At 40.5% G+C, this 26787-nt stretch overlaps 2 protein-coding genes across 6 annotated transcripts in view; one reads left to right on the top strand and one right to left on the bottom strand.

The window, feature by feature from the left end:
- The window catches only part of LOC139451262 (D-aspartate oxidase-like), a 27525-nt gene extending 8068 nt beyond the window's left edge, over nucleotides 1-19457 (bottom strand). The window contains exons 1-6 of one of the 5 annotated variants that reach the window (XM_071232950.1): nucleotides 6367-6481; nucleotides 2675-2817; nucleotides 2307-2348; nucleotides 1606-1820; nucleotides 585-696; nucleotides 52-131 (exon numbers count right to left, since the gene is read on the bottom strand). In XM_071232950.1, coding sequence (XP_071089051.1) covers nucleotides 52-131; nucleotides 585-696; nucleotides 1606-1790 — 377 coding nt within the window. In that variant the 5' untranslated portion in view covers nucleotides 1791-1820; nucleotides 2307-2348; nucleotides 2675-2817; nucleotides 6367-6481. Of the gene's footprint in view, nucleotides 1-51; nucleotides 132-584; nucleotides 697-1605; nucleotides 1821-2306; nucleotides 2349-2674; nucleotides 2924-6366; nucleotides 6482-19354 lie in introns of those variants that run through there. The other 4 variants (XM_071232947.1, XM_071232948.1, XM_071232949.1 and 1 more) reach the window with 4 other exon arrangements.
- The window catches only part of LOC139454418 (b(0,+)-type amino acid transporter 1-like), a 22703-nt gene continuing 12088 nt past the window's right edge, over nucleotides 16173-26787 (top strand). The window contains exons 1-7 of the mRNA XM_071236110.1: nucleotides 16173-16431; nucleotides 21369-21542; nucleotides 22796-22897; nucleotides 23370-23609; nucleotides 25771-25896; nucleotides 26045-26144; nucleotides 26522-26566. Of these exons, the coding sequence (XP_071092211.1) occupies nucleotides 16407-16431; nucleotides 21369-21542; nucleotides 22796-22897; nucleotides 23370-23609; nucleotides 25771-25896; nucleotides 26045-26144; nucleotides 26522-26566 (812 nt within the window). The 5' untranslated portion in view covers nucleotides 16173-16406. The remainder of the gene's footprint in view (nucleotides 16432-21368; nucleotides 21543-22795; nucleotides 22898-23369; nucleotides 23610-25770; nucleotides 25897-26044; nucleotides 26145-26521; nucleotides 26567-26787) is intronic.

Below are 26787 nucleotides of genomic sequence, written 5' to 3'. Positions count from 1 at the left end.
TGAATGGTTATAATGGAATGGTTCCGCTCCTACACAGGATGTGCTCCTTACAACTTTCCCAGGTTCAGTCTCTTCGCACTTTCCTCCGACATCGGCTCGCAAGATAGCATCAGATAGTGATACGGCGGAGGCTGGAAGAAAAGATAACAGATGACTCTCGTTACCACGAAATCGGCTATGTCGAATATTATTTGTATCGAAGTTTTGGTACGAAATTAAACTTAAATCCCTTTGTACTACTCATCGATATATTGTTTCGAGTTATCCACTTATTTTGTTTGTTTGTTTGTTTGTGTGTTTGTTTATTTTTTCATGATCCTTGATTTGTCAGCTCCAACTGTGTGCTCGTGGTTGTCGCTTGTGCTCCTTTTGCCTGGTTGTTTGAATGTTGCTGAGTGCGGCGTTAAACAAAACAACAGGCAAACAAACGAATCATATGAATTCAAATTATTGAATGGCTTGGTTTTACTGCAAATTACTCGCGCAGCTTAAATATATATTAAGGAGAGATATTATTAAGAAAATAAAAGTTCAGATGGATGTCATGTTTGTAATTTGAAAGAGACACAACTGATTGTACCAACCTCTTGTTCGCGGTTATAAAAGATCCCCATAGCGAGGCTTGCACCATTGTCTGCACTATCCTCTGAAACTGCCAGTTTGATGAAGTAGTCCATAGACGCTCGCCCCCATTTCCTAAATTGAAAGGAAAAAAAGGCTACATTTGTCCTTAAATTTGAGGAACATGTCCTTGACCTGATGTATAGTTCCGCCTCCACTGTCTGGCGAGGGGGCACGGGTGGTTCAGACGTCTAAGGCGCCGCAATTCGCTGTGCAGAGATGCGTCCCTTGGGCACGCCAGAAACCTATGATTGTGGGTTCGAATCCCGGTTCGCCCCAAATATGTTTCTAGGTTTGTCAGCACCATACCCGTGCTCGTGAGTTTCACCGAAGTGGTAAACGTCTGAGACCTGCATTACTTCGGGCTTTCCTACCACATTAAGCTGATACGCCGTGGTATGACTGGAATACTGTTAAAAGCAGGCGTTAGACACAACTCACTCACTCACTGTCTGGCGAGTGGAATGTGGTTCAATCCCCGGCTGCGTAATTCCAAAACACGTAGAAAGGTGTAAGTGAGTGAGTGAGTGAGTGAGTGAGTGAGTGAATGCACGCGACGTTACATCTCATTTCACCTCACTGGTGTATATTGATTTTAAATTTATAAAAACCATTAACCGCTAATCGTGGATTCCTATCAGGTTCGTAATGATTATGATCCTTGATTTGTCAGCACGATATATCTGTGCTAGTGGGTGTTTAATTGTTACAATATTCCAGCTATATGCCGGGGGTCTGTAAATAATCGAGCCTGGACAAGACACACTGACATGCATCAAGCAAGTCAGCGAACCTGACCACCTGTCGCGTCTAACGACAATCATTGGTTGCTGAAGGCCAATTCTATATAGCTCTCATCCGGGTCTTAGCGGTTACTTGAGTTTTGCTCCCACATCAAGCTGATACGCCGTGGTATATATGTAAACGGAACGTTGTTCACTCAAAATGAGCTATCTAAATAGTGTTCAGTGCGTTTAAGCATACCTTTGAGTGACGTCATCGACCCCTGGTGCCCATGGAACTATGTATGCTCCGGCACCATCACTGAGCGTATATTGGTTGAAACTGTCTGCAACTATGGTTACGTGACTTCCCGGCATGCATTCCTGGATGTTAATGGCGGTAGAGAGGCCAATCACACCTGCACCAATGACAACAACCCGAGCCATTCCGCCTTGTAGAGTAACCCTCACGTTTACCTAATTTTAATAAAAGAAATAGACCATTATTAGACTGGTTTGATGTGCACACACACGAGTCGTTTTCTTGGGGGGAATCCGGGGCAGAAGTGATTCCAAGTACCCCGTGCTTGTTTTTGACACTACCACGAGTTACGAATGCCATAACGTGCACGTGCATTTTGCTTTACTGTTTTCCTCCATGACATTTTTGTGTGAAAACAATGCCGTGTAAGATATTGAAAATCGACAATGGCTGCGTTTTGACGCACCGTTTGTCGAACACCAGGCCATCAATATTTTCCAATAACTTATATCCAATTTAAATACCGGATTTTTTGGATAGTCGGGTTCAATGAACTACACATTACCTGTGCGTTTCTTTTCTATATATATATATGCATAAGTGCTCTGTGCGCTCTCACACACACAAACACACACACACACACACACACACACACACACACACACACACACACACACACGAAAGCACCAAGGCCCACTGACCTTATGTTGATCCTGTACTGCTGCCTGACGGCTGTTGTTTTCCTATAATAAGATCAGTGTGTCAAACAACCACCGTCGTCCCATTATGACAGTACGTTATGCATACTGTCACAGGGAGTCACCGTAAAATTAATAGAATCAATGAAATGTGGCGTTAAATGGGTTTCCAGTAATTATTCATTTCGTTCATTCAAACAAAACCAATTTTGATGCAAAACTTGATATTTTGTTTGGTAGATGAATCTTGACAGCTGTTACATCTCCCTATTGTCAAGCCACCGCAGGAAGATAAAACGTGGTGTTGTCCGATTGTGGTTGTGTTGCTAGTCATTAAAAGTATAATGTCGTGTCGTAACACGGTGTCGTACTGTTGAATGTCATTTCAACGTTGTGTCGTGGTGTAGCATCGTGTCGTGCTGTTGTTTTTCATTTCAACGTGGCGTCGTGGCGTTGTATCATGTCCTACTGTTGCGTGCTATTTCAACGTGGCGTCGTGTGGTTCTGCGGCGTGCTATTAACATTAACAAAGCTTTTAAACAAATAAATATGCAAGACTGTACACAAAAACTTCTCCTTCCACTCTCCACCATTACTCTTTGCGCTTTGCACAAACCTTTGACGTATTTTCCTTGTTGATAAGTTCTCTTTGCGCGAATGCGACTATGTATGTCATTTACGGTATTCCAGAGCTCCAGATAAGCTGCGTAGTTGAGTAATATACGCAAATTAATTCACCATACCAAAAATAAATTTGAGGTTATTGCGTACAAATATGCATGAAATATTTTATACCCCAAAGTAGTCTTTTAAGTTTGCATTCTCATATGTCTTGTCTTTAAAGATCTGTATTTACTGATCGAATGCAGACATCATGTGTACGTAAAGCCTACTTGTACAGTAAACAAAGATGCTAGTCTGCCGTGTTGTAACTTAGAAAAGTACCGCGTTATGAGCGTACGCGGTATGTGACAGGCTTAGGGCAGCACACAAACATGTTTCAGACGCCACCTGAAACAGCATTTTAAACAGAATTACTTTTTAAAAGGTCTACCCATTTCTTTAATAATTAACCCAATAGAATGTACCAAAAGGGAGTGGAAATATTATCGAATACCCACAGAAAGCTATCAATACCCAGTGTGATTGATAACATGTGAGTAAATAATCAATGGTTCAAAGAATTATCTGGAGCCCTGGTATTCCATGCTTATCACAGGTACATTTACCTTCATATACAGGTATGTTGTCATTTACTTTCATTTACAGGTATGTTGTCATTTACCTTCATTTATTGGTATGTTGTCATTTACTTCCATTTACTGGTATGTTGCAAATAACTTCCATTTACAGGGATGTTGTCATTTACCTTTATTTACTGGAATGTATTCATTTACTTTCATTTACAGGGATGTTGTCATTTACTTTCATTTACAGGGATGTTGTCATTTACTTCCATTTACAGGTATGTTGTCATTTACCTTCATTTACAGGGATGTTGTCATTTACTTTCATTTACAAGTTTGTTGTCATTTACTTTCATTTACAGGGATGTTGTCATTTACTTTTATTTACAAGTTTGTTGTCATTTACCTTCATTTACTGGTATGTTGTCATTTACTTTCATTTACAGGGATGTTGTCATTTACTTTCATTTACAGGTACGTTGTCATTTAACTTCATTTACAGGTATGTTGTCTTGTACTTTCATTAACAGGTGTGTTGTCATTTACTTCCATTTACAGGGATGTTGTCATTACTTTCATTTACTGGTATGTTGTCATTTAACTTTCATTTACAGGGATGTTGTCATTTACCTTCATTTACTGGAATGTATTCATTTACATTCATTTACAGGGATGTTGTCATTTACTTTCATTTACAGGTATGTTGTCATTTACCTTTATTTACAGGGATGTTGACATTTACTTCCATTTACAGGTATGTTGCAAATAACTTCCATTTACAGGTATGTTGTCATTTACCTTTATTTACTGGTATGTATTGATTTACTTTCATTTACAGAGATGTTGTCATCTACTTTCATTTACAGGTATGTTGTCATTTACCTTCATTTACTGGTACATGTATGTTGCCATTTACCTTAATTTACAGGGATGTTGTCATTTACTTTCATTTACTGGTATGTTGTCATTTACTTTCATTTACAGGGATGTTGTCATTTACCTTTATTTACTGGAATGTATTCATTTACTTTCATTTACAGAGATGTTGTCATCTACTTTCATTTACAGGTATGTTGTCATTTACCTTCATTTACTGGTATGTTGTCATTTACTTTCTTTTACAGAGATGTTGTCATTTACTTCCATTTACAGGTATGTTGTCATTTACTTTCATTTACTGGTATGTTGTCATTTACCTTTATTTACAGGGATGTTGTCATTTACTTCCATTTACTGGTATGTTGCAAAAAACTTCCATTTACAGGTATGTTGTCATTTACCTTTATTTACTGGTATGTATTGATTTACTTTCATTTACAGGGATGTTGTCATTTACCTTCATTTACTGGCATGTTGTCATTTACTTCCATTTACAGGTATGTTGTCATTTACTTTCATTTACAGGTATGTTGTCATTTACTTCCATTTACAGGTATGTTGTCATTTACCTTCATTTACTGGTATGTTGCCTTTTACTTTCATTTACAGGTACGTTATCATTTACCTTCATTTACTGGTATGTTGTCATTTACATTCATTTACAGGGATGTTGTCATTTACTTACATTTACAGGTACGTTATCATTTCCCTTCATTTACTGGTATGTTGCCATTTACTTTCATTTACAGGTACGTTATCATTTACCTTCATTTACTGGTATGTTGCCATTTACTTTCATTTACTGGTATGTTGACATTTACTTTCATTAACAGGGATGTTGTCATTTTTTTTTTCATTTGCAGGTATGTTGTCATTTACCTTCATTTACAGGTACATGTATGTATTGATTTACTTTCATTTACAGGGATGTTGTCATTTACTTTCATTACAGGTATGTTGTCATTTAACTTTCGTTTACAGGTATGTTGTCATTTATTTCCATTTACAGGTACGTTATCATTTACCTTCATTTACTGGTATGTTGACATTTACTTTCATTTACAGGTATGTTGTCATTTACGTTTCATTTACAGCTATGTTGACAATTTACTTACATTTACAGGTATGTTGACATTTACTTTCATTTACAGGTATATTGACATTTAACTTACATTCACGGGTATGTTGACACTTTCTTTTATTCACAGGAATTTACTTTTCCCCGACTTTATTAATCCGTCGTCGCAACACGATCCTGTATAGTTTGTTCCTGTCATGTCGTTCGATTTCATGGCGTCACGTCGTTCTCCCCACAGTGTCTAGCTGTCGCGTCTAGGCTGTTGTGAAAATGGTCAGCATCACGAAATGGCGCTACGCAGAGCCCATGGTAATGTTCAGGTTATGTAAAGTCTTTGACAACCACGCTCACCTGCGCTACGAGCCAAGGCGCGCCACGTACAGAGTGCTGACGTCGTGGAATGCTATTCATAGACGAATGTTAATTTCGTTACGATTGTAGGTCACGTTATCACAGGAAAAGCCTCTCGTCTCTGTTCCCTCGGCCTCTGTGGCCTCAATTCATCGCATAACGTTTTCTACACACTATGCAGTATTACAATACAGGCTAAGGTTATTTGTAACAAGCATTGTGAACGAGTATTCAGTGCCATTAAAAACGAGTGCATCTGACGGCAAAAAATCCGCTTTTCATGTCATCCTTTTCTTTCCTTCACTAGTACCCCTTCGTCTATACTCCTTCTTTCAGCAAAACTGTGCCGCCATAGTTGCTGACACGCTTTCTACACATTGGGACAACTCGGGAAAAGGCTCGCGAATTCTCTATGTTGAATCAAATTATGAGAACACTCGTGCAGCGGTACAAATACACATGAAACTGCCAGATGGTCCTAACAGATGTAACCGCATGTTCTTAGTAGCCATGTAGATTCCATAAGAAACTCACATGCATTGTGTACTGCCAAGCTAAGTCTACTTACTGTGATAACGTGTGGGAGAGGCCACAGTCGCAGCCTTCCTGCACAGCAGCGTGGATGCAGCTGACAATTATTGATGACCGCCCTTAAAATAGACCCGTACTATATGCTTGTGTTATTCAGTGTGCGAGGGATTTGGTTTTATCAGACATGGATCATCACGCCTATTCAGCCGCCGGCAAATTCCTACGCATAGGACAACATACAGAATGAAATGTAGTACCGGTAGTATGTTTGTTTGTTTTTAGTTTGTTTGATCGTATGTTGTTTTACTCTGCAATCAGCAATATTCAGCTGTATGGTAACGGCTTGTAAATAATGGCCCATCAAACCAGTGGTTCATATTATGAGCACAGCATACGCCATCGGAGTACTAGGACACGTAATCAGCCAATTCATCGAACCTAACCGCCCGATCAATCATATTATTCCTGGTCGAAGTCCAACATATTAGTCCGATTTAAACTGCTAAAAGTGTGTTTGTTTGTTGTTTAAAGCCGCACTCCAGTTATAGTCCAGTTATATAACCGCGTTCTGTAAATAATCGAGTCTGGATCAGACAATCCAGTGACATCATGAACATTGACCTACGCAATAGGGACACGATGACATGCATCAACAAGTCAGCGAGCCTGAGTATCCGATCCCATTAGTCGCCTCTTTCGGATAGATGTGAGGCGGCATTTCTTTTCGCATAGCACAGAGAAACAATCTAAGAAATGCACGATAAAATGTAACTCTGCGTTTTAGGGATTCTTTGTACAAATAACTTTTATGATGTCCCGTCAAGATACTGAAAAAAGAGTTAGTAAAATATGTGTATATACCCCATTGACATGCTTTAGTTATAAACCGAGGAGCAAAAGAAACTATACCCATCATTTGATTTTATCAAGTGTCATATGTTATTATCGAAAATAATACTGTACTGGCGCTTAGTAAGAACTCAAAGCATACTTATTCATGGTTTTATTTTATTTTAAATATAATTTGATTTACAACTTTTAAAAATAAGAAACTAAACATTTTCGCATCATACACAACTGCTTCTGGGTATCTTAGACATCTTAACTTTGAAAATCAATCAATTTTCTTTTTGCGGCACAAATTTACATTTCAAACAAGGAAGGGGTCATGTAGTTAACTTTCACTTTCTTGTTCCAGTCTTCGTGGAACACATTAATTTTACACAAGATTACCAAGCCACAGGTTTATTTTTTTTCAAACTGTTACAGGAATGAGTGGTGGTCAATAAACAAAATCAAACTTAACAACAGTTCTTTCAAGTTTCAATAACATAAAGTACAAATCAGCCTCCCTGGTCCAATGGTAGACCCGTCCGGGGAATGAATGGTCCAGGATTCGATACCCGGGCGCGTCATACAGTATGACGTTAAACGATGGTACTTGTTGTTACCCTGTCTGGCTAAAACAAGGAATCGTCGGCTCGAAGTCAGTATACTGTGTCTGACAGGGGATTATAGACAATTTCGATTTCCATATCATTCCGTCGAGATAGCTACAGCACATATAAAACTGTAGTTTATGTGTCACTTATATTAATCCTTAAAAATATATTATTTGTTTATCAATGACAAATAAGATGAATATTCATTTGAGCCAGTTGAAGACCAAATCTTTTCAGTTTGATTACAATTAAGAACCCTTGTGATTATCCCTGGGCCCCGTTCCCAAATGCGATCGTCGCGCTACGACTGTCGTAAATCTTATGTTACAGTATCGGAGGTAGGATCACCATAGCGCTACGATCGCTTTAAAGAACGGGGCCCTCTTGAACAGGCCCCATGTACCTGGGAATCTCGTTAATACATTCATGCGCGGCACTTGGCTACCCAAAGAGAATCGTAGCACGGACTTGAATAACCTGGATAGGATAGCTGATATGCTCTGATCATTTCCGCTGCGCGACCGCAGGATGTTTATCCAACTCTGTGGGGACATAGGCAGTGGCTTGTGCGCAGTTGAACTGTTTTGACCTTGCACCAAAATGGCGTACAAGTGAAATTGTGTGATATTTGGCTATTTTAGATATTTATGCATTATTCCGGATATCGAATCGTGCGCACAAGTCGTGCGCATGTGTCAATATGCAAGGTTGGTGAAAATTTGCTCTCGTAAAATACGTAGTACTTCTAAACGTCTATCAACAAGCTCCACGATGGATTAAAATGATGCCCATCAACCGCTGAACAGAAGTATGGAATGTAAAATGAAAAGCATTACACTTCTTGCATGGAAACTTCTTGCAAATTTTCGAAATATGAGGACCCTATCTAAGTTCCAAATGTTGAGCCATTTAGGGAGAATTGTACCCGAGCCTGTCCAGCCAGCCAAGCCGCAGACCCTGGACTGATTGGTTGACAATAGACCTCACAACAACACAATTAGCGGAATTACAGAGATAGACTATTGAACTCTGAAACACTAACAAGTCCTTCAATGCGGAAATTCCCCCAAACTAATGAAAACGGCAGTATGCAGCCTGGAGTATCCATAGATACACAGGCAGCATATTCCAAAGAGATAGTGTATAATTCCCATACTTCCGCCAGTGGTGATGGACTATGTGACGATGATAGCGCTGACGTAATCCAGAGCACATGTCACAGTGAACCACGGATTCAGGCAAGGGATAGGCAAAATAAACGTCACGAGACGTTACAAGAGTACGGGCAACGTTCCAAAAACGATATGTCTCACTCACAAAGAACCATTAACTTTGACAGTGAATGGGAGAGGGCTTTCAAGGGGGCTTCACCTCGATTTAAAAGAAAAAGACTTGTATTGTCAAACATCAAAGCTGATATGCCCTATGACATAGTTCGCGATATTTTGTAGCATACGCCAAGAAACAAGATGTCCATGGGAGCATGGTCAGACTCTTGAAACACTGGACCCAACATATACACAGCGGATCAACATTGACACTGGATCGGCATAAAGGTCTTCAAAATGAACATTTTTAGCCAAAGAATGTAAAATGCCGCGAATGAGTGTCCTACAAGCGGCGGGATGGTGGAACAAGTAACCTAAAGAAATCATAAACATGTATAGAGTGCTCCTATACCTGTTCATGCTGAACATCGGCACTTGGAATACCAGAGGTGCACTGTACAGTCGCCAGTACCTTGAGAACATAGCCAACAAATGTGATGTTGACTGTTTCTGAACACTGGTTGACCAACAGAACTGAGACATGTTTCGACTAGCCGAGTTCGTCATGTGACGCCGTGGTAAAAATCAAAGAAGATCAGAGAGGATACAGAGGCGAAGATGGAGTTGCTATTTTAGTTAAAAAGGACTCGTTCAGTGATATGCAGACTTACGTCCCTGGGTATGACGGAGTAGTTGCTGTAAGGCTGTCTTGGCCCAACTATGCTGACATATCTGTTGTCTGTGCACTCCTTCCCTCTACCAATAAGAATATGTGTGCCTATCAAGAACGGTTAAAGGAAACATTCTACATTGTTGATGAACTCTCTCTAAGCAGTCATGCTATCCTGTGCGGCGACTTCAACACAAACAACACCAATAATCAAAACTCGCATCGATCACGCCTACTCCGAGAGTATCTCTCTGTGCAGAATATGGTATCCTCCTAGAACAGCGGTAAAGTAGTAGGACAACTAATGATATGGAGAAACGTAAGTCACACACAATCCTCCGTAATTGACTATGTATTTACCTCAACATCTACAAGTATCTGTCAACAAGACACGTATATATTATTTAACTCCTTTCGGTGTGTCTGATCACTTCCCTGTTATAGTGGGGGCACGGGTGGCCCAGTCGTCTAAGGCGCCGCGATTCGCTATGCAGAGTTGCGTCCCTTGGGCACGCCAGAAACCTATGATTGTGGGTTCGAATCCTGGTTTGCCCCGATTATGTTTCTAGGTTTGGCAGCACCAGACCCGTGCTCGTGGGTTTCAGCGAAGTGGTAAACGTCTGAGACCTACATCACTTCTGGCTTTCCACCCACATTAAGCTGACACGCCGTGATATAACTGGAATACTGTTCAAGGCGGCGTTAAACCAAACTCACTCACTCACTCATTCACCCTGTTATAGTGTCCCTACATGTCGACAAGCTCACCAGCACTACTAGTAAAGCGGGTATGCCGTCGACTTCAAACAAATGGTCGAAAGCTAGTCACTTAGAACTATGTATGTATGAAGCCGAGGTTCACAGATTGCTTGATGATGTAATGCTTGACAGAGAGAGTTATTTTGACTCGATTGTCAGCACACTAGAGACGTCTGCTGCCAGGTTCATACCACGTGGACACTATAGATCGCACCTGAAACCTTACTGGAAGATTTCGAATCTTGACCTCGATCATTACAAGATGCGCCAGGCGAAAAGAGTGTGGTCAGCAGAAGGCAGGCCTCGGGGTGCCGGTAACGACTTGCATACCCTATACAAACAGGCTAAATGTGACTTCTGGTGTTGTAAAAGAATGAGAGACAATGGGATAAAGAAAAATATGTTGAAATATATGTGAAGTAGATATTGCTGAATTCTACAGGATTGTTAAGAAACAAAGACAACCTAAGACTGTAAAACACAACTCAAGTACAAAGAACGCTGTTGCAAAACACCAAATGTGCAACTTGTGGGCAGACTACTATACAGATTTATTATCACCTCTTGACCGGCCGGCGTTTGACAACGACTTTCGTGTTGAGACGGACTCTAGAGTAAACAACATCTCAAAATTACCACTTCTGGACAATGATCCTATACCTAAGACAGACATAGATATATACGAACTAAAACGACTGGAAACAAAGCTTTAAAATGAGAAAATCACCAGGACCGGACCAAATCACAAATGAACATATCTATTTGGCTGGTGATTTGCTCCTTAAACACTTAGCCCAGATGTTTAACATGATGATACGTACTTGCTATAGCCCTGCACTGTTGAGATCTGGAACAATTATTCCAATATATAAACCAAACAATAAGGACAGATCGGATCCTGCAAATTACAGAGGATTAAGGTTAATACTACCAAAACTAAAATATTAATAATATTTGATGGATCAAAACTGATTATAAACATAATTTCAAAATTGGTCTTTATGTATTGGATAAAGTTGATTCTTATAACTACCTTGGTGTTATCTTTCAAAAATATTCAAAATTCACTTCAACAAAGAAGTTTACATTTTCGTTTCCTAAAATATCTTTTATCATTAAGAAAATGCACTCCAAATTCCATGGTACATGGGGAACGTGGAAGACTCCATCTATCAAACATCGCCAAAATGAGAATGATAAGTTTTTGGGCAAAATTACTTTCCAGGAAATCATCTAAATTATCCTTTCTTGCATACAAGTTGTTATATAATGACGACCTCTTTGGAAAATGGAAACATAAATGGATCACATATATCAAACGAACTTTTGATGAACTTGGACTTATTTGGTTTTCATAAAGCTTCAAAAATCCCACAAACCTTAAACATTTAGTCTATGAAAAATTAAATGACATTATCCTAGAGTGTAGGACCAGTGCAAGGGATAAGTCTTCAAAAGGCATAATGTATAGTATCATAAAAAATGATTGTCTAAATTTTGAATATTATTTAAACGCACTGCAGGAAAACGCTTGGCGAGTCTTACTTAAGTTTAGAACTTGTAATCATAATCTACCTATTGAAACTGGGAAATGGAGAAATATGCCTGTAACCGAAAGGAAATGCCAACTTTGCAAATCATCTGACATTGGTGATGAACTCCATTATTTGTTTTTTTGTCCATCTTTAGAAAACGAAAGAAATCATATTTTTACACATATTCTGCAACATCAAACCCAACATGCATAAAATTAGTTTACTTTTCAATAATTCACGACTAGGAACATTGAGAAAACTGTTCAAATTCTGTAAAATCATTATGTCATTGTTTAAACCTATCAAGTAACTCTCCTTCTTTTTGAATTGCACATATATTGCTACCCTAGTAAATCTGTATAAATATGCATGCATGCTCGGCAAATATGTTTTTGTATAGACTCTATATTTATGTGCATATGTATTATGTTGTTGAAGTAATTTTGTACCATGATGCTGATAGCGGCCTGAGTGTAAATAAAGTTCAGTTCAGTCAGGGGGCACGGGTGGCCCAGTCGTCTAAGGCGCCGCGATTCGCTGTGCAGAGTTGCGTCCCCTGGGCACGTCAGAAACCTATGATTGTGGGTTCGAATCCCGGTTTGCCCCGATTATGTTTCTAGGTTTGTCAGCACCATACCCGTGCTCGTGGGTTTCACCGAAGTGGTAAACGTCTGAGACCTGCATCACTTCGGCCTTTCCTCCCACATTAAGCTGACACGCCGTGATATGACTGGAATATTGTTAAAAGCGGCGTTAAACCTAACTCACTCACTCACTCACTCAGTTCAGTCAAAGCGTTGTTTCAGCTGCTCTCCTTTTTATTGCTGCAATAGTTGTATAGCTAAACTGTTAGTATATTTTCACTGATGGAATTAATATTCGATCTGTATCAATGCGGGCCTCCAACTAATTGCAAAAGAAGCAGTTTCTGATGACATTCAATATTATATAAGTTACACATATTTAAAGTCTAATGTCTAATGAGGGGAACATGGTTAATTTTGCTACTGAACGTATAGCGCGACTAGTACTGGTTCGCCGTCGAAATAATGGGAGATGAATCGAAGTTTGTTTAACTAATTTCTTGTAACAAATGCTGTTTTCAATGAGGTGGCAGATTCAAGAAATGATATTAATTTAATAACAATTAAAATAACTGGAAACAAACACATGCCGTGTGTTCGTCTGCTTGCGATATTTACGGCAGCTTCGTACTGCATATTAGTTTTTTACATTTTTACAGACCACTTTCTATTTTTTATTTTTGATCAAATAAAAATTTAATGTGGAATTATTCTTTTTATAATGTTCTTTTTGATAAAACTTCCAGGAAAAGGTTCATATGATATATATTAAGTATTGAAATTGTGTGGATTTTTTTAATAATATTATTTTGCGTTTCTTTATTTTGTCATTAATTAAATTATATCTTGAAAATATATATTTGCATGTACAGTATCCAGATTACAATTTCGAACACCTAAATTACAATGGAACTCCGCTTATCCGGACCACAGATAATCGGAAACCTCGCCTTTCGAGCAATATTTATGTGAAATGAAATAGATACTACACAAAATGTTTCTTTTATCCGGCAATCCGGTATCCGGATCCGATCAATGAGTTTCAATTTCCAACCGTGCAAAATGAACACCATTGTGTCCCACAGCCGGGAGCCGAAACCCGGCAGCCAACAACTAAAGCAGCAGGTGTGTTATCTAAATTAGGCTAAACATTCATTCCTTCAGCTGTCTCAATAATAGCAAGGGATTCAGACATCCGGAATCTCGGTTATCCGGACAATATTTGAGAAAACGCAAGTGTCGGGAAAAGCGAGGTTCGACTATTTAGATATTTGTTTTTATGTTGACCTATAAAATCGCGAACGCCCCGATGTTTGCAAATTTCAATTATGTGTAATTCGAACGGGTTATTTTCGTAATCTAAAAGGTCTACAAAAATGGTAGACCAATCCGAACGTAATGTTGATTGAAGATAAATACAATGTATATCGGAATCGTGCATTTCCACTCTTGATCAAAACGTTAGTTACTTGCATTGAAATACCTAGTCGGCTGTAAGTATAAACCAATAAATTTAACCACTCGACTTGATTTCAGCTGCTGCTTGTATATTTGTGAATATTTGTGTATGTAAGGTGTACGTCGCGTATTTAAATTTATTCCAAGTGATGTTCATGCTCAATTAAACAAGGTTTGATATAGCGCATTGATCGATGCGGGCCGGGCATATGGCAGCAGTAATATTGTGAAAGGTATAAACTGTGACAATTTCTTTATTAAAGATACATCCCCAATTATTTTGAGTACTGATATGTTAAAAAAGATAGGGGGTGATTACGATTTAATGTTGAGGTATTTGTTCATATCGAAATAATTGTGTATGAGACAAGAAATATAAACTTTTTTCCCAAACACTGGCCCCAATACAATTTATTATTTATGTAATGTTCTAGTGCCGTTAGACCGGTGAGGGCACTGTGTAGAAATTTCCTGTAGCTAGCTTGTAAGGGGATAAGAGCGTGTTTATGTATCTATCACGCCTTTCATCACATCAAGACCAGCTTTCGCGCGAGGGTCCCTGTCCCTTGCTAGGCCCAGACACCATCTTTTAACGTGTTTTGGTAAAACGTGTCCCAGGGGTCGAAACACAGACCTTCTGCTCTATAGGCAGACGCCCTTTCCACGAGGCCACGGTCCGGCCCTTCATTGTACGAAACTTCAAGGGCAGATTTAGTATTCCATAAAGTGTTTTATTCCATTATCAGATATGATGTAGTGGATTATATGATTATTATGACAATAGTCGTCGATTTAGTCTTTGTTGTCCTCGTTCTGAATAGAAAAGGATTTTCTGATATGTATTATTACCCTTCCATGTGTTTGTATACCAGTATATTAAGTTGATTATATGAGGAAAGGTACTTGTTCCCTGTATCTATACTCTCTGTTATTGTTCTTTACATGTATACGTCCACTCATGTACAAAATCACAGACACCACTTGAACATTATACCCCTCAGAATCAAAATAACTGTGATAATTATTCCTATCACCTTGAAATCTACTTATTGTATCATAGATAAACTATAATGTATTTTTCTCTGCTCTCTGCTACAATACAGACGTGTTAAGGGTCGCGTCCGTGATAAATTATCATGTTTTATACACTGTAAAAATGTCGTCTGTCCTCGGTTTTCAGTTGTCTGTTCTCTCTTATGTCCTGTGTTCTCGGGTCTCTTCCTTCTGTCCTTTCATATTTCCTGTGTTCTCGGGTCTCTTCCTTCTGTCATCTGCCTTATGTCCTGTGTTCTCGGGTCTCTTCCTTCTGTCCTTTCATATGTCCGGTGTCCGCGGTTCTCTTCCTTCTGTCATCTGCCTTATGTCCTGTGTTCTCGGTTCTCTTCCTTCTGTCCTTTCATATCTCCCGTGTCCGCGGTTCTTTTCCTTCTGTCATCTGCCTTATGTCCTGTGTCCTCGGTTCTCTTCCTTCTGTCCTTAAATATGTCCTGTGTTCTCGGTTCTTTTCCTTCTGTCCTCTCTTATGTCCTGTGTTCTTTTTCACCTACAAGTTAACTGGTCTTTCATAAACTGTAAATAAGCGTGTTAAGAAATGTTTATGAAACTTTTCATTTTGGAAATTCTAGCTTCAGTGTTTATTTACTTCAATGTAAGCTTCATGTGTTATGTGTGAGGAATGGGATAACCGTTATTATTTTCAGAAATACTTAAAACTTGGAGATTCTTGATTACAGTAATGAAGCCAATGTTGTCCAATTTCATCAAATGAGAATACCTCGTTATTTTCATTGTGTATTTGTTGTAAATTTGGTTCAAATGCCGCCTAACGCATAACACTTAAGCGAGTACTATACGTCCTTCGTAGTTGGGCTCAGAACTTTTCAGCCACCCATTGTATAATTCAATCATTTGTTGACATGTTTTTAATAAACTTAACATGACTACCAGAGGCATTTTGTTTAGCGAGGCATATGCATTCATCTAGGATTTTGTAAGCCCCTTTTTTTTTTCCATACAGGTGTATCCACTGTTAACATGCAAGCCGTCCATAGGCCGGATCGTAAGTGTATGGAACACGTTTGACACGTGAGATCCTCATTGACTCATCAAACACAATGCAGACACGCTTTGCCGCAGTGCAGGGAGATCTCCGAGGCAGGCTGGCATACATATCCGCTACGACACACTCACCGCGACGACGTTGGTCACTTATTCCTGAGGTGACATCCAAACTTCTCCAAGACCGGTAGCTGAACTGCCGCTTCGGTCCGGAGACTCTGAGGGAACGTGAGCTGACACCTGCTGCAACACACCTGAAAGGCAACTGCACTTGGACGTGGAAGGCTATATCATTCTGGGCTGATGGAAGACGACGAAGGATGCAAAGGTAAGGAGGGGTGCATGGTGAAACATGATAGACAGGGGCCGGGTTAAGCGCTATGCATATTGTACTAAGCGATTAAAAAGGATTGGTGGTCAGGTTCGGAAACGTGATCCCGTGTCATAGCACTTCGACGGCGTTGGGCGTTGCTTATGCCATTAACTCCTGATTGTCTGGCCTAGATTATCTTATTCAACGTCTGTGATAGAGCCGGAATAGCTTTGAGATGGTTCTATATAAAAACGTTTCATTGTGTGGAACCTGTTAAAACATTGCAGTCATACATGGAACGCTGATGCAGAGGCTGGTCGTGTGTTTGTTCACTGTGGTACATTACATGCTGGAGGGTAGTCATTTTTTTATACTTGCCTTGCCTGTACATGTGTTTGTGACGGGTGACACTGACGGGACCATCTTCCAGAGGCAAGGGAGTTAATTGACAATAAAAGTCCCGTTACCACCCTTGCCGAACTAGGCATTTTGAGTTACATTTTGGCTGGTCTAACGAATCTATGCATTGTCCAATCAAAATCGTGCAACGAAACTGAAATCCGGTTTGTAAACTGTCGCGCAGTTTCGGTCGATTGGCAAAGCATGTGCACCGCCAACTCGTAGGCAGCAGATATTTTCAAAATCGTTTCATGTTATTAATCAAGGTGCTCATGTGATTTGATGCATTTCACGATGTAAGACCCGTTTTAACACAATATAGATCTGGATTATCGATCAGATCGTCCTCACTGGGCGCCGCCATTTTGTTTGAAACAAATGCAAGTGATACGAGAGGTGGAATCTGATTGGTCCATAGGAGAGGCTTAGAAGGTACATGACTGATAATAGCCACTGGTGGCGCTATGATCGAGCCCTGTAATTTCAGCTTAGGTCGGCAAGGGTGGAAATTGGACTTTTAAAGTCAGTTAACTCTCTTGCCGCGGGAAGATGCGGCGCGGCAGGATACGCTCACCTTTTCGCGAACACCTGGTATCATTTCTATTTGATAGTGATTAATAAACACGTGCTCATGATATCAATCGGAATCGTACAGATGACTCTTCAGAGAATCTGGATCGGTAAACAAGCCAGTATATTTTTTACGTCTCTTGCATAAATACCTCTACAGTGAATATTTTAGGTTCATATATTTTTTGCACCGTGTTTGAAATCACCTTGTTACCTACATACGCACATGACAGACTCCTGTGGATATCAGCATATATCATATATCATGTATATTCACCCCGAGCTACAAAGGCGTGTCATGTATTGCTATGTTCAGAAAGGGGATTGACAAGATGATGAACGTTGTCTGTTTAATAAAGAAATTTTTAAGCCATTACGGCGTTAAACGACCCCTTCACAATTGTTGCACTTGTATGGCGACGTTGATGCATGCCTCTGTGTGGGTGCGCGCGCGTGTGTGTGTGCGCGTGCGTGTGTGCGTGCGTGCGTGCGTGCGTGCGTGCGTGCGTGCGCGTGTCCACTAGTCCGGACTAATGCCGGTTTTATAGTGCTAGCCCACTGACATACCACGTCGCAGGTAAACAAGGATACCCCACACAGACACAGTATTCTGACCTGTCCTTTTTATCCCCTTGCATCACGACATGCCAGCTTAGGTTATCACGACTTTTAGCATGCACAATAAATCAGATACATATGCCGGAAACAAAATAAAAACATTGTTGATTATTGTAGAGGAATTAAATTTCACAAGGGTACCTGCCAGTTGTTTATACAGTGTCGCGTTCCCCTGTCAGCCTTGACATTCGAATACGGGTAAACTACCCTCGGATGGGCCTCCTGGAGAACTGCTCCGATCTTAGGATATGTGACAAGCTTCTGTCATGTATATAAGAGGGGATTGGTCGCCATTTACTTCTTTCTAAATGGGCATTTGTGGCAGAATCTTTACAATGCCCTTTTTGACCAACTGGAAATGTCAACATTATATAGCGGCGGAAATATTGGTATGAAAGTTATCAGACATGTTCAATCTCCTAAAAATCATATCTTAGTTCTTGCTACCGCTACACAAAGATCTTAGAGCATCACAGCACGGTTACCATATTCGATATATAATACATGTTCCCAGTAGATGCAATTTATGACGGGAGAAGTACTATGGATATATCCATATTTTACCTAAACATCGCCAAGTTTACCTTTCCCAAACAAACGTGCCTGTGAATGTTTTAAGCTTGTCATCTTACACCATGACCAGAGGGCGGAGGTGAAGGTGTACGAGAAGGGGATGTGTGTATTTGGTATAATATTCACACACAACATAGAGCGTCTAAGGGATTGTTAGAGACCATTTGATATTTGGAAGGGAAATGTTTGAAATGTGATTATGACTCCGCCATTCGATAAAAAACAATATTTTGTTATTTGACGCACTCAGCAATATTCAAGCTATATGACGGCGGTCTGTAAATAATGAAGTCTGGACCAGACAATCCAGTGATTGACATCATGAGCATCGATCCACGCAGTTGGGATCGATGACATGCATCAACCAAGTCAGCGAGCCTGGCCACCCGTTAGTCGCCTCTTACGACGAGCATAGATGCCTTTTACGGCAAGCATGGGTTGCTGAACAGCTTTTCTACCCCAGATCTTCACGGGTGTCGTAAATACCTGACACTCACTGGTTGTTATACAGCTATGTACACTGAACATGTATACACAGACCTCAATTGAAATACATCCCACACTGAATGACCCAGTGTCAAGATAAACAGGTCATTGATGTAAACAAATTAGTAAAAAAGAACAACTACGTTACTCTGTTCAACAGCAAATCAACACACAGTTTGTATGTATGTGTAGTGTTAAAACATGGTTCAGTGTAAAAACGATTACATCTTACAAAGTAGTTCCCCGACAGGCATAATGTAGTTATGACATATTTCAAAGAGTATTATCTTACCTCACACATGAATGTTGGATTCTGATTGAATGAGACCACTTCTTCCATTTTCAATAGGGCTGGGACGGTTAACTCGGGTACCCGAACCGGGTGGGTACCCACAGGACTTCCCGGACACGTGGTTAGTCACGTGATATATTGTTTAATGACAAAAATTATCTAGAACTCTATGGTTACACTTAAGTCACTAATGTTCGCATTTCTTTCTGACTATGCACCCATTCTCCTGATTTTCATATGATTCAATAGATATACCTTAATTCAATTTCAGTGTATGAATGACCAGATTGTTTAATACGTGTATCTAAATACGTTTTGCCAGGGTTATGCTAAAACTGTCCCCAATCGGACATTTTGAGACATCTCATGGGACCTACAGTGGGTACCCGGATAGGGACGGTTAATAGGGTAGTGGGTACCCGGGTAGTAAATTTGGACTCGTCCCAGCCCTAATTTTCAATGTACCCAGTTAATATGTAAGGTACATTCCTTATTTGCCGAACTGTAGGCAACGCATTTGCAACATACCAACCGCAAACTGCGTATCTCGAATTAATTATGTAAGTAGCCATTCTCCTGATTAGTGCGGTATTTTGCGATTTGAATAGACCCGCGCAGAATAACACTAAGATTGTTTTGTGTCGTCTGCTAAAAATGTCTAACTGTGGTATTCTTAACGATTCGTATGCATGTATAAAACATACCTGCAATATAATAAGGTATGTTTGTGAAAAAGTCCTCTTCATATTTCAATATATTTGTACTCTTTGACATCATATCTCGTTGTGACCTGCGACAATCCAGGTTTGAATTACTCATCAGCAACCCACACATGGTGTAAGTTATGGTGAGAGTAATATGTTTAACCCTTTGTAGAGTTACACGGTGACAGTTGTAGTGAGAGTAAGATGTTTAACCCTTTGTATTGTTACATGGTGTTAGTTGTAGATAGTGTGAGATGTTTAACCCCTTGTATCGTTACATGGTGTTAGTTGTAGTGAGAGTACGATGTTTAACCCTTTGTATTGTTACATGGTGTTAGTTGTAGATAGTGTGAGATGTTTAACCCCTTGTATCGTTACATGGTGTTAGTTGTAGTGAGAGTACGATGTTTAACCCTTTGTATTGTTACATGGTGTTAGTTGTAGATAGTGTGAGATGTTTAACCCCTTGTATCGTTACATGGTGTTAGTTGTAGTGACAGTACGATGTTTAACCCTTTGTATGTTCCATGGTGTTAGTTGTAGTGAGAGTAAGATGTTTAACCCTTTGTATTGTTACATGGTGTTAGTTGTAGATAGTGTGAGATGTTTAACCCTTTGTATCGTTACATGGTGTTAGTTGTAGATAGTGTGAGATGTTTAACCCTTTGTATCGTTACATGGTGTTAGTTGTAGATAGTGTGAGATGTTTAACCCTTTGTATCGTTACATGGTGTTAGTTGTAGATAGTGTGAGATGTTTAACCCTTTGTATCGTTACATGACGTTAGTTGTAGATAGTGTGAGATGTTTAACCCTTTGTATTGTTACATGGTGTTAGTTGTAGATAGTGTGAGATGTTTAACCCCTTGTATCGTTACATGGTGTTAGTTGTAGTGACAGTACGATGTTTGACCCTTTGTATTGTTCCATGGTGTTAGTTGTAGTGAGAGTAATATGTTTAACCCTTTGTAGCGTTACATGGTGTCAGGTATAGTGAGGGGGAACTGTTCAAAGTGTATGTAGGTTCTAAAACGAGATAGTGTAATATACATTGTAGTTATTTCGGTTACCTGTGTAGACAGGACGCCACGCCAAAGACCCGGGCTCGATTCCCGACATGGGTACAATATGTGAAGCCCATTTCTGGTGTCCCCTGCCCAGATATTGTTGGAATATTGCTCAAAGCGGCGTAAACCCTACTCACTCACTCACACGCTCCTTGTATAGACAGGTACTGGCCATAAACGAAAACAATTAATCCTAGGTTCACCAAGGATTCGTTCCATCAATGAAATATATTTCTTTTTGAAGTTCCCGATGGTGAGAAAGGAGAAGATGAGTCTCTTCGACAACGCAATGTCCGGTCCGAGACTCAGCATGACGGCGTGGGGAAGGGCAGCTCCACAGACACAGGAGAAGTCGTGCAGATGCAGCGTAATGTGGGCCTGGTCAGCGGAATCTCAATTATCGTCGGAACAGTCATAGGTAATAACAGTGAAGAGTCTTTCAATTTTTAGCACGGCGTGTCACGATCCGTGAAACTCACGGAAAGACTGTAGATACACCATGGATCATGATCGGGTGAGATAAGGTGAAAATGGGTTTAATGTCGCGTCCAATATCATTGCACTTTTTAACGACGTGCATGCACGTGTGTGTGGCTGTTTGTACTTGTCCGGACGGATGCCAATTTATAGTGCTAGCTCACTGAGATACCATGCCTCAGTTTAACATGAATACCCCACTCAGACACAGTACACTGACTCCGAGCCGTGGATCGATGTTCATGATGCCAATCACTGCATTGTCTGATCCAGACTCGATTATTTACAGGCCGCCGCCATACAGCTGGAATATGCTGCGTTAAACAACAAACAAACAAACCTGGCAAGTAAATAGGAATCCGGTCGTTAGACAATAGCCTTCGTGTTGCTCTCATATAGGTACAGCCACCCTTCTAGAAATTCACATCCACAAACTTCAAGCTTCCTATCCTTGTTTACAACAAACCGTGACTCTAATCGCACTGTCATTTGAAATCTGGCTGCCACAGCGCTAAACATTTTATGTGCGCTTCAATCATTTGCTGCCACTGCCAATAACAACGCACGCACTTACAACAATCCCTACTGCCATATAACAAAGTAATTTGCTTCTCCAGAAACCAATGGACAAGTGACGCTTTGATAAATATTTTTAACCAAATGTCCACAAAAGATATTATGAATACTTTTTTAAACAATAAATTAAAATCATTCAAAATATATCCGTACACGAGCAACGACAATGGTTTAATGGTTACAATCCGGTAACTGGAAACACAACCAGTTGCCAAGTCAGAATAGCTTGATGCTGTTTATATCCGTTATGGGTTGGAAAATAAAATGACGGCTAAATTCCTTTGTGGAAATGTAAATACCCACGAGGTAATACATTTAATGATAACGTGTGTAAACAGCAAACAAATGTCGGCAGATTTTGAAGTTGAAGAATAAAAAGTCTTTTCCATCACTCAAATCAAAAGATATGAGTTTATGTGCTTCTAAAATAGCACAATATAAAAAATAAGAACATTTGTTTGTGATATATCGGAATCACCGCATGGACACAACGTTTAGCGGTTTTGTTTTGTTTATGGAAAGGGTTTTGTTGTTTTTATTTATTTTATCATTGTCATAGCCCTGAACCGTTTGTGTCCATCGAAACGCAGCTGACAAACAAATCACTATTGTTTTCAGGGTCGGGTATTTTCATATCCCCCAAGGGTGTTCTGAGGGACACAGGGTCAGTGGGACTCAGTCTGGTGGTGTGGGCGGCCTCGGGACTCATCGCTCTCATGGGTAGGTGGTGCTGTCTTCCCTGACAGGTGAGTGTGTGATGGAGTTAGGTATGTCAGTTAGGTATGTCAGTTAGCATGTCAGTCGAATGAGGTAAGAAAGCCCCTAATGACACTGGTTTAAGTCGTTTACAATCTTGGTGAAACCACGATTACGTTTTGGTGCGAACAGGCCATAGTCAAACCCAAGACAAGCAGATCCTGGCATAACTGTTGGGTATTTCAGTTACCCGCAAGGAAATGTTAGAAAAACCCAAGAATTCTGTATTACAGTGGCCTGTAAGTATTCGAATAATTATGGTTAATTAAGTTATGGTTATGTTCCATGGTCAATGAAAACGTTCTGCAATCTAGGTGCCTTGGCCTACTCCGAGTTACGGTTATAACGAACTAAACTTAGGGTCCATTTGAGTTCTTTATAACCGTAGTTAACTGTACCCTACTTGTAGCAAGAAACTAATGAATGCTCTTTCCAGGGGCGCTGTGTTACTCTGAGCTGGGGACGCTGATCCGTCTGTCGGGAGGGGAGTACGCCTACATCCGCGCCGCCCTCGGCAACATCCCCGCCTTCCTCTTCTCATGGACGTCCATTATCGTCATCAGGACGTCTTCACTTGCTATCATCACCTTGACGTTCGCCCAGTACGTCGGGAGTCTCTTTGCCATGTGTGGCCAGCCGGAGATTCCCACAAAAATCGTGGCGGCTATTGCTATTGGTGAGTATAATAGCTTTCGAAGACGTATCATGACAAACTAGAAACGTCATATATGGCATTGAATGTGACATTTGTTGAATGTTGTACTGGATTCCAAAATGTATACGAAGTTTCATTAAATCCACCCCCGAATCAAAGATTAATCATAACCCTTAAATCAATCCAGGAGTTTCTTTATATTCACAGCAAGTATTTGAGACAAGTGCAATTAATACCATGTGGACTCTCAAAACCTCAAAAGATCTGCTTAAATGTTTGCAATCCCAGAAAGGCTAAATTCGGTCAAAACATTTGATTTTCAACTCTTAATTTATACACCTCTATCCCACATGCAAAGTGTTAGAAAAAAACGTCATTCCTTGATCCACGGGGCCTCTGTTACTAAACGTGGTAACTATAGATATAGGTACAGATATATGTTCAGGACAATTTGCTGAAAATGAAAGCAAATTCCATCTGTCTACTGAGGAAACAGTATGTGAAATGCTGGTCTTCCTTAAATGATGACGTCTGTGCCAAATGTTGGGTTTAGAAGTAAGAAGTAGGCATGCTCGTGAGCACCAATTGTGTTTTTGCCAATCGGTTTCTTTCGGAATTTCTTCTCCGATTGGCAAAGTCGAAACAAGGTAATTTGGTCGATAAGTTCAGGTTTATTCATCATCTGATATCGTTCAAAAACCACCAGGTAGCCAGTTGCTTCCACTGATCTAGGGCCCGTCGTCTGTTTCTTATTCAGATCTATGTTTAAAGTTTCAGAGTAACGTCAGCTCCATCCCTAGGTGTCTACATTTCACAACTTGTAATGTACAATCAAGCAAGCCTCACTGTGGGGCGCACGGATGGCCCAGTAGTCTAAGGCGCCGCGATTCGCTGTGCAGAGTTGCGTCCCTTGGGCACGCCGGAAACCTATGATTGTGGGATCGAATCCCGCTTCGCCCCGAATATCTTTCTAGGTTTGTCAACACCATACCCGTGATCTTGGGTTTCACCGAAGTGGTAAACGTCTGAGACCTGCATCACTTCGTGTTTTCCTTCCACATTAAGCTGACACGCCGCGATATAACTGGAATACTGTTAAAAGCGGCGTTAACCGTACTCACTCACTCACTCTTTCTGCGAAGATTTAAAAGAATGTCATACAACTCTTGCTCAAAAGTTGTTTGATCAAGGTTACAACATCCTAGGCCTCAGTAGAGCTTTCAAAAGTTTTATGGTAGGCATGTGGAGGACAATTCCAAATTTGACACATCAGTGTAAAAAATGGTGTCCGATGCAGTTCCTTATTTTGATTTGTACCATATATTCCCGTGGTTTTGTTTTAACAATTCACTTGGCTTTGCATTTGTTGCATGTGTTAGCGGGTGCTACCGGTGGGCATCACTTAATGGTCTGGTTTGTTTGCCGCCGTCGCATGGTGTCAGGCAGCACACGACCGCTTCCGTGGTCTAGTGGTAGAGCATCCGCCCGGAGAGCGGAAGGTCCGGGGTTCGATCCCCGGCCGCGTCATACCAAAAGACGTTAAAAGATGGTACTTGTTGTTACCCTGTCTGGCGCTCGGCATTAAGGGGCTAAAACAAGGACTGGTCGGCTCGGAGTCAGTATACTGTATCTGAGTGGGGTATTCATGTTAAACTGCTGCATGGTATCTCAGTGGGCTAGCACAATAAATCGGCATCAGTCCGGACTAGTACAAGCAGCCACACAAACACACACACGTACATGCACGTCGCTATATAAGTGCAATAATCTTGGACGCGACGTTAAGCCCCATTTCACCTCACCTCACCTCAGGCAGCACACACCCACTGTTTTATGCAATTTGTGTGAGTGTTGGATGTTACCATTAGGTCAGGACATGCTTATCCGCTTCGCGAATATCTGACATCGCCACTGATTTTCAGCGATCCATTCATATGACTTTCGTCATCCATTCATATAATTTGGAATCTGTTTCGTTAAAAAATCGAGACTGGTTATTCTCTTGCGTTGACGTTTTAGCAATATTCCTGCAATATCACGGCGGGGGACTCCAGAAATTGGCTACACACATTGTACCCATGTCGGGAATCAACCCGGGTCGTCGGCGTGACGAGCGAACTCAACTTTATGAGGGATATGATCGTCGATTCACCATTGTATAATACCACTGACTCTGTTTCAGTCACGGTGGGCATTATAAACAGCTGGAGCACGAACTTGGCCGCGCGGGTGCAGATTATTTTCACAGCCGGTAAACTCATTGCTCTCACCATCATCATCATCGGGGGTGTAGTCAAGATGGCGCAAGGTATTGCTTCAGAGTCGCTTGCATCACGTATAAAACAGGTTCATGTTAAATCATTGTGATCTTATAATTAAGGTACACGTGTTGTTTCGCGTCCTATATACTTATGTGAATAACTGCAGCGGGCACCTTCACTGATTCGTCCGCCCAGGTAATACCAGCGTCCTGGCGGAGGGGTTTGAGGGGTCGACAACCTCACCATCAACGATAGCCCTGGCATTTTACGGCGCTTTGTGGGCCTATGACGGCTGGTAAGTTGAGTGATCGTGGAGCATCGTCTCGTGTTCATGACATTTCTTTGCGAATATACAACAATAAATTCAGCAGTGTTGGTTGTCTGGTTTGGTTACTTGCCGCCGTCGCATGACAGGAGTACTGTTGTGCGGTGTCAGGCAATAAATACCTTCTTTTTCTATGCAAAATGTGCGAATGGATGCTTCCGGTAGTGCAGAGCATGCTTACCCTTTTTCGCGAAAACCTGGCCTCATCACTTATTTTTCAATGGTCCATTCATACAATTTTAACAGCTATTCGACAGATAATCAAGTCTGGTTATGATCTTGCATGGGTATTTATATATATATATATATATATAATTATTATGTCTTAAAACTATTCTCTTCCTCAGGAACAACCTCAATTACGTTACTGAAGAGGTGAAATCTCCCTCGAAGTAAGTGAATTATATAATGATGGTCACATTTTCAAATAAGGATTCTATACCAGGTTCTTATTTTATCTAATAGACCCACAGGTTCAATGTTAAAACTTACATTTCCATACACTGTTGTATGATGAAGGGTTAGTACGCCTCTGCTACTTATTAAGCAAATCACAAGCATCATGTGTCGGTCACGTGAAATACAGATTTACACACAGTGATGCGGCTGCAAT

This window comes from Haliotis cracherodii, unplaced genomic scaffold (assembly GCF_022045235.1).
Source record: "Haliotis cracherodii isolate W230 unplaced genomic scaffold, xgHalCrac1.p SCAF_10, whole genome shotgun sequence".
Classification (NCBI taxonomy): Eukaryota; Metazoa; Mollusca; class Gastropoda; order Lepetellida; family Haliotidae; genus Haliotis; species Haliotis cracherodii.
The sequence above is the reverse complement of the archived record's forward strand: the minus strand, read 5'-3'. Positions and strand labels throughout refer to the sequence as shown.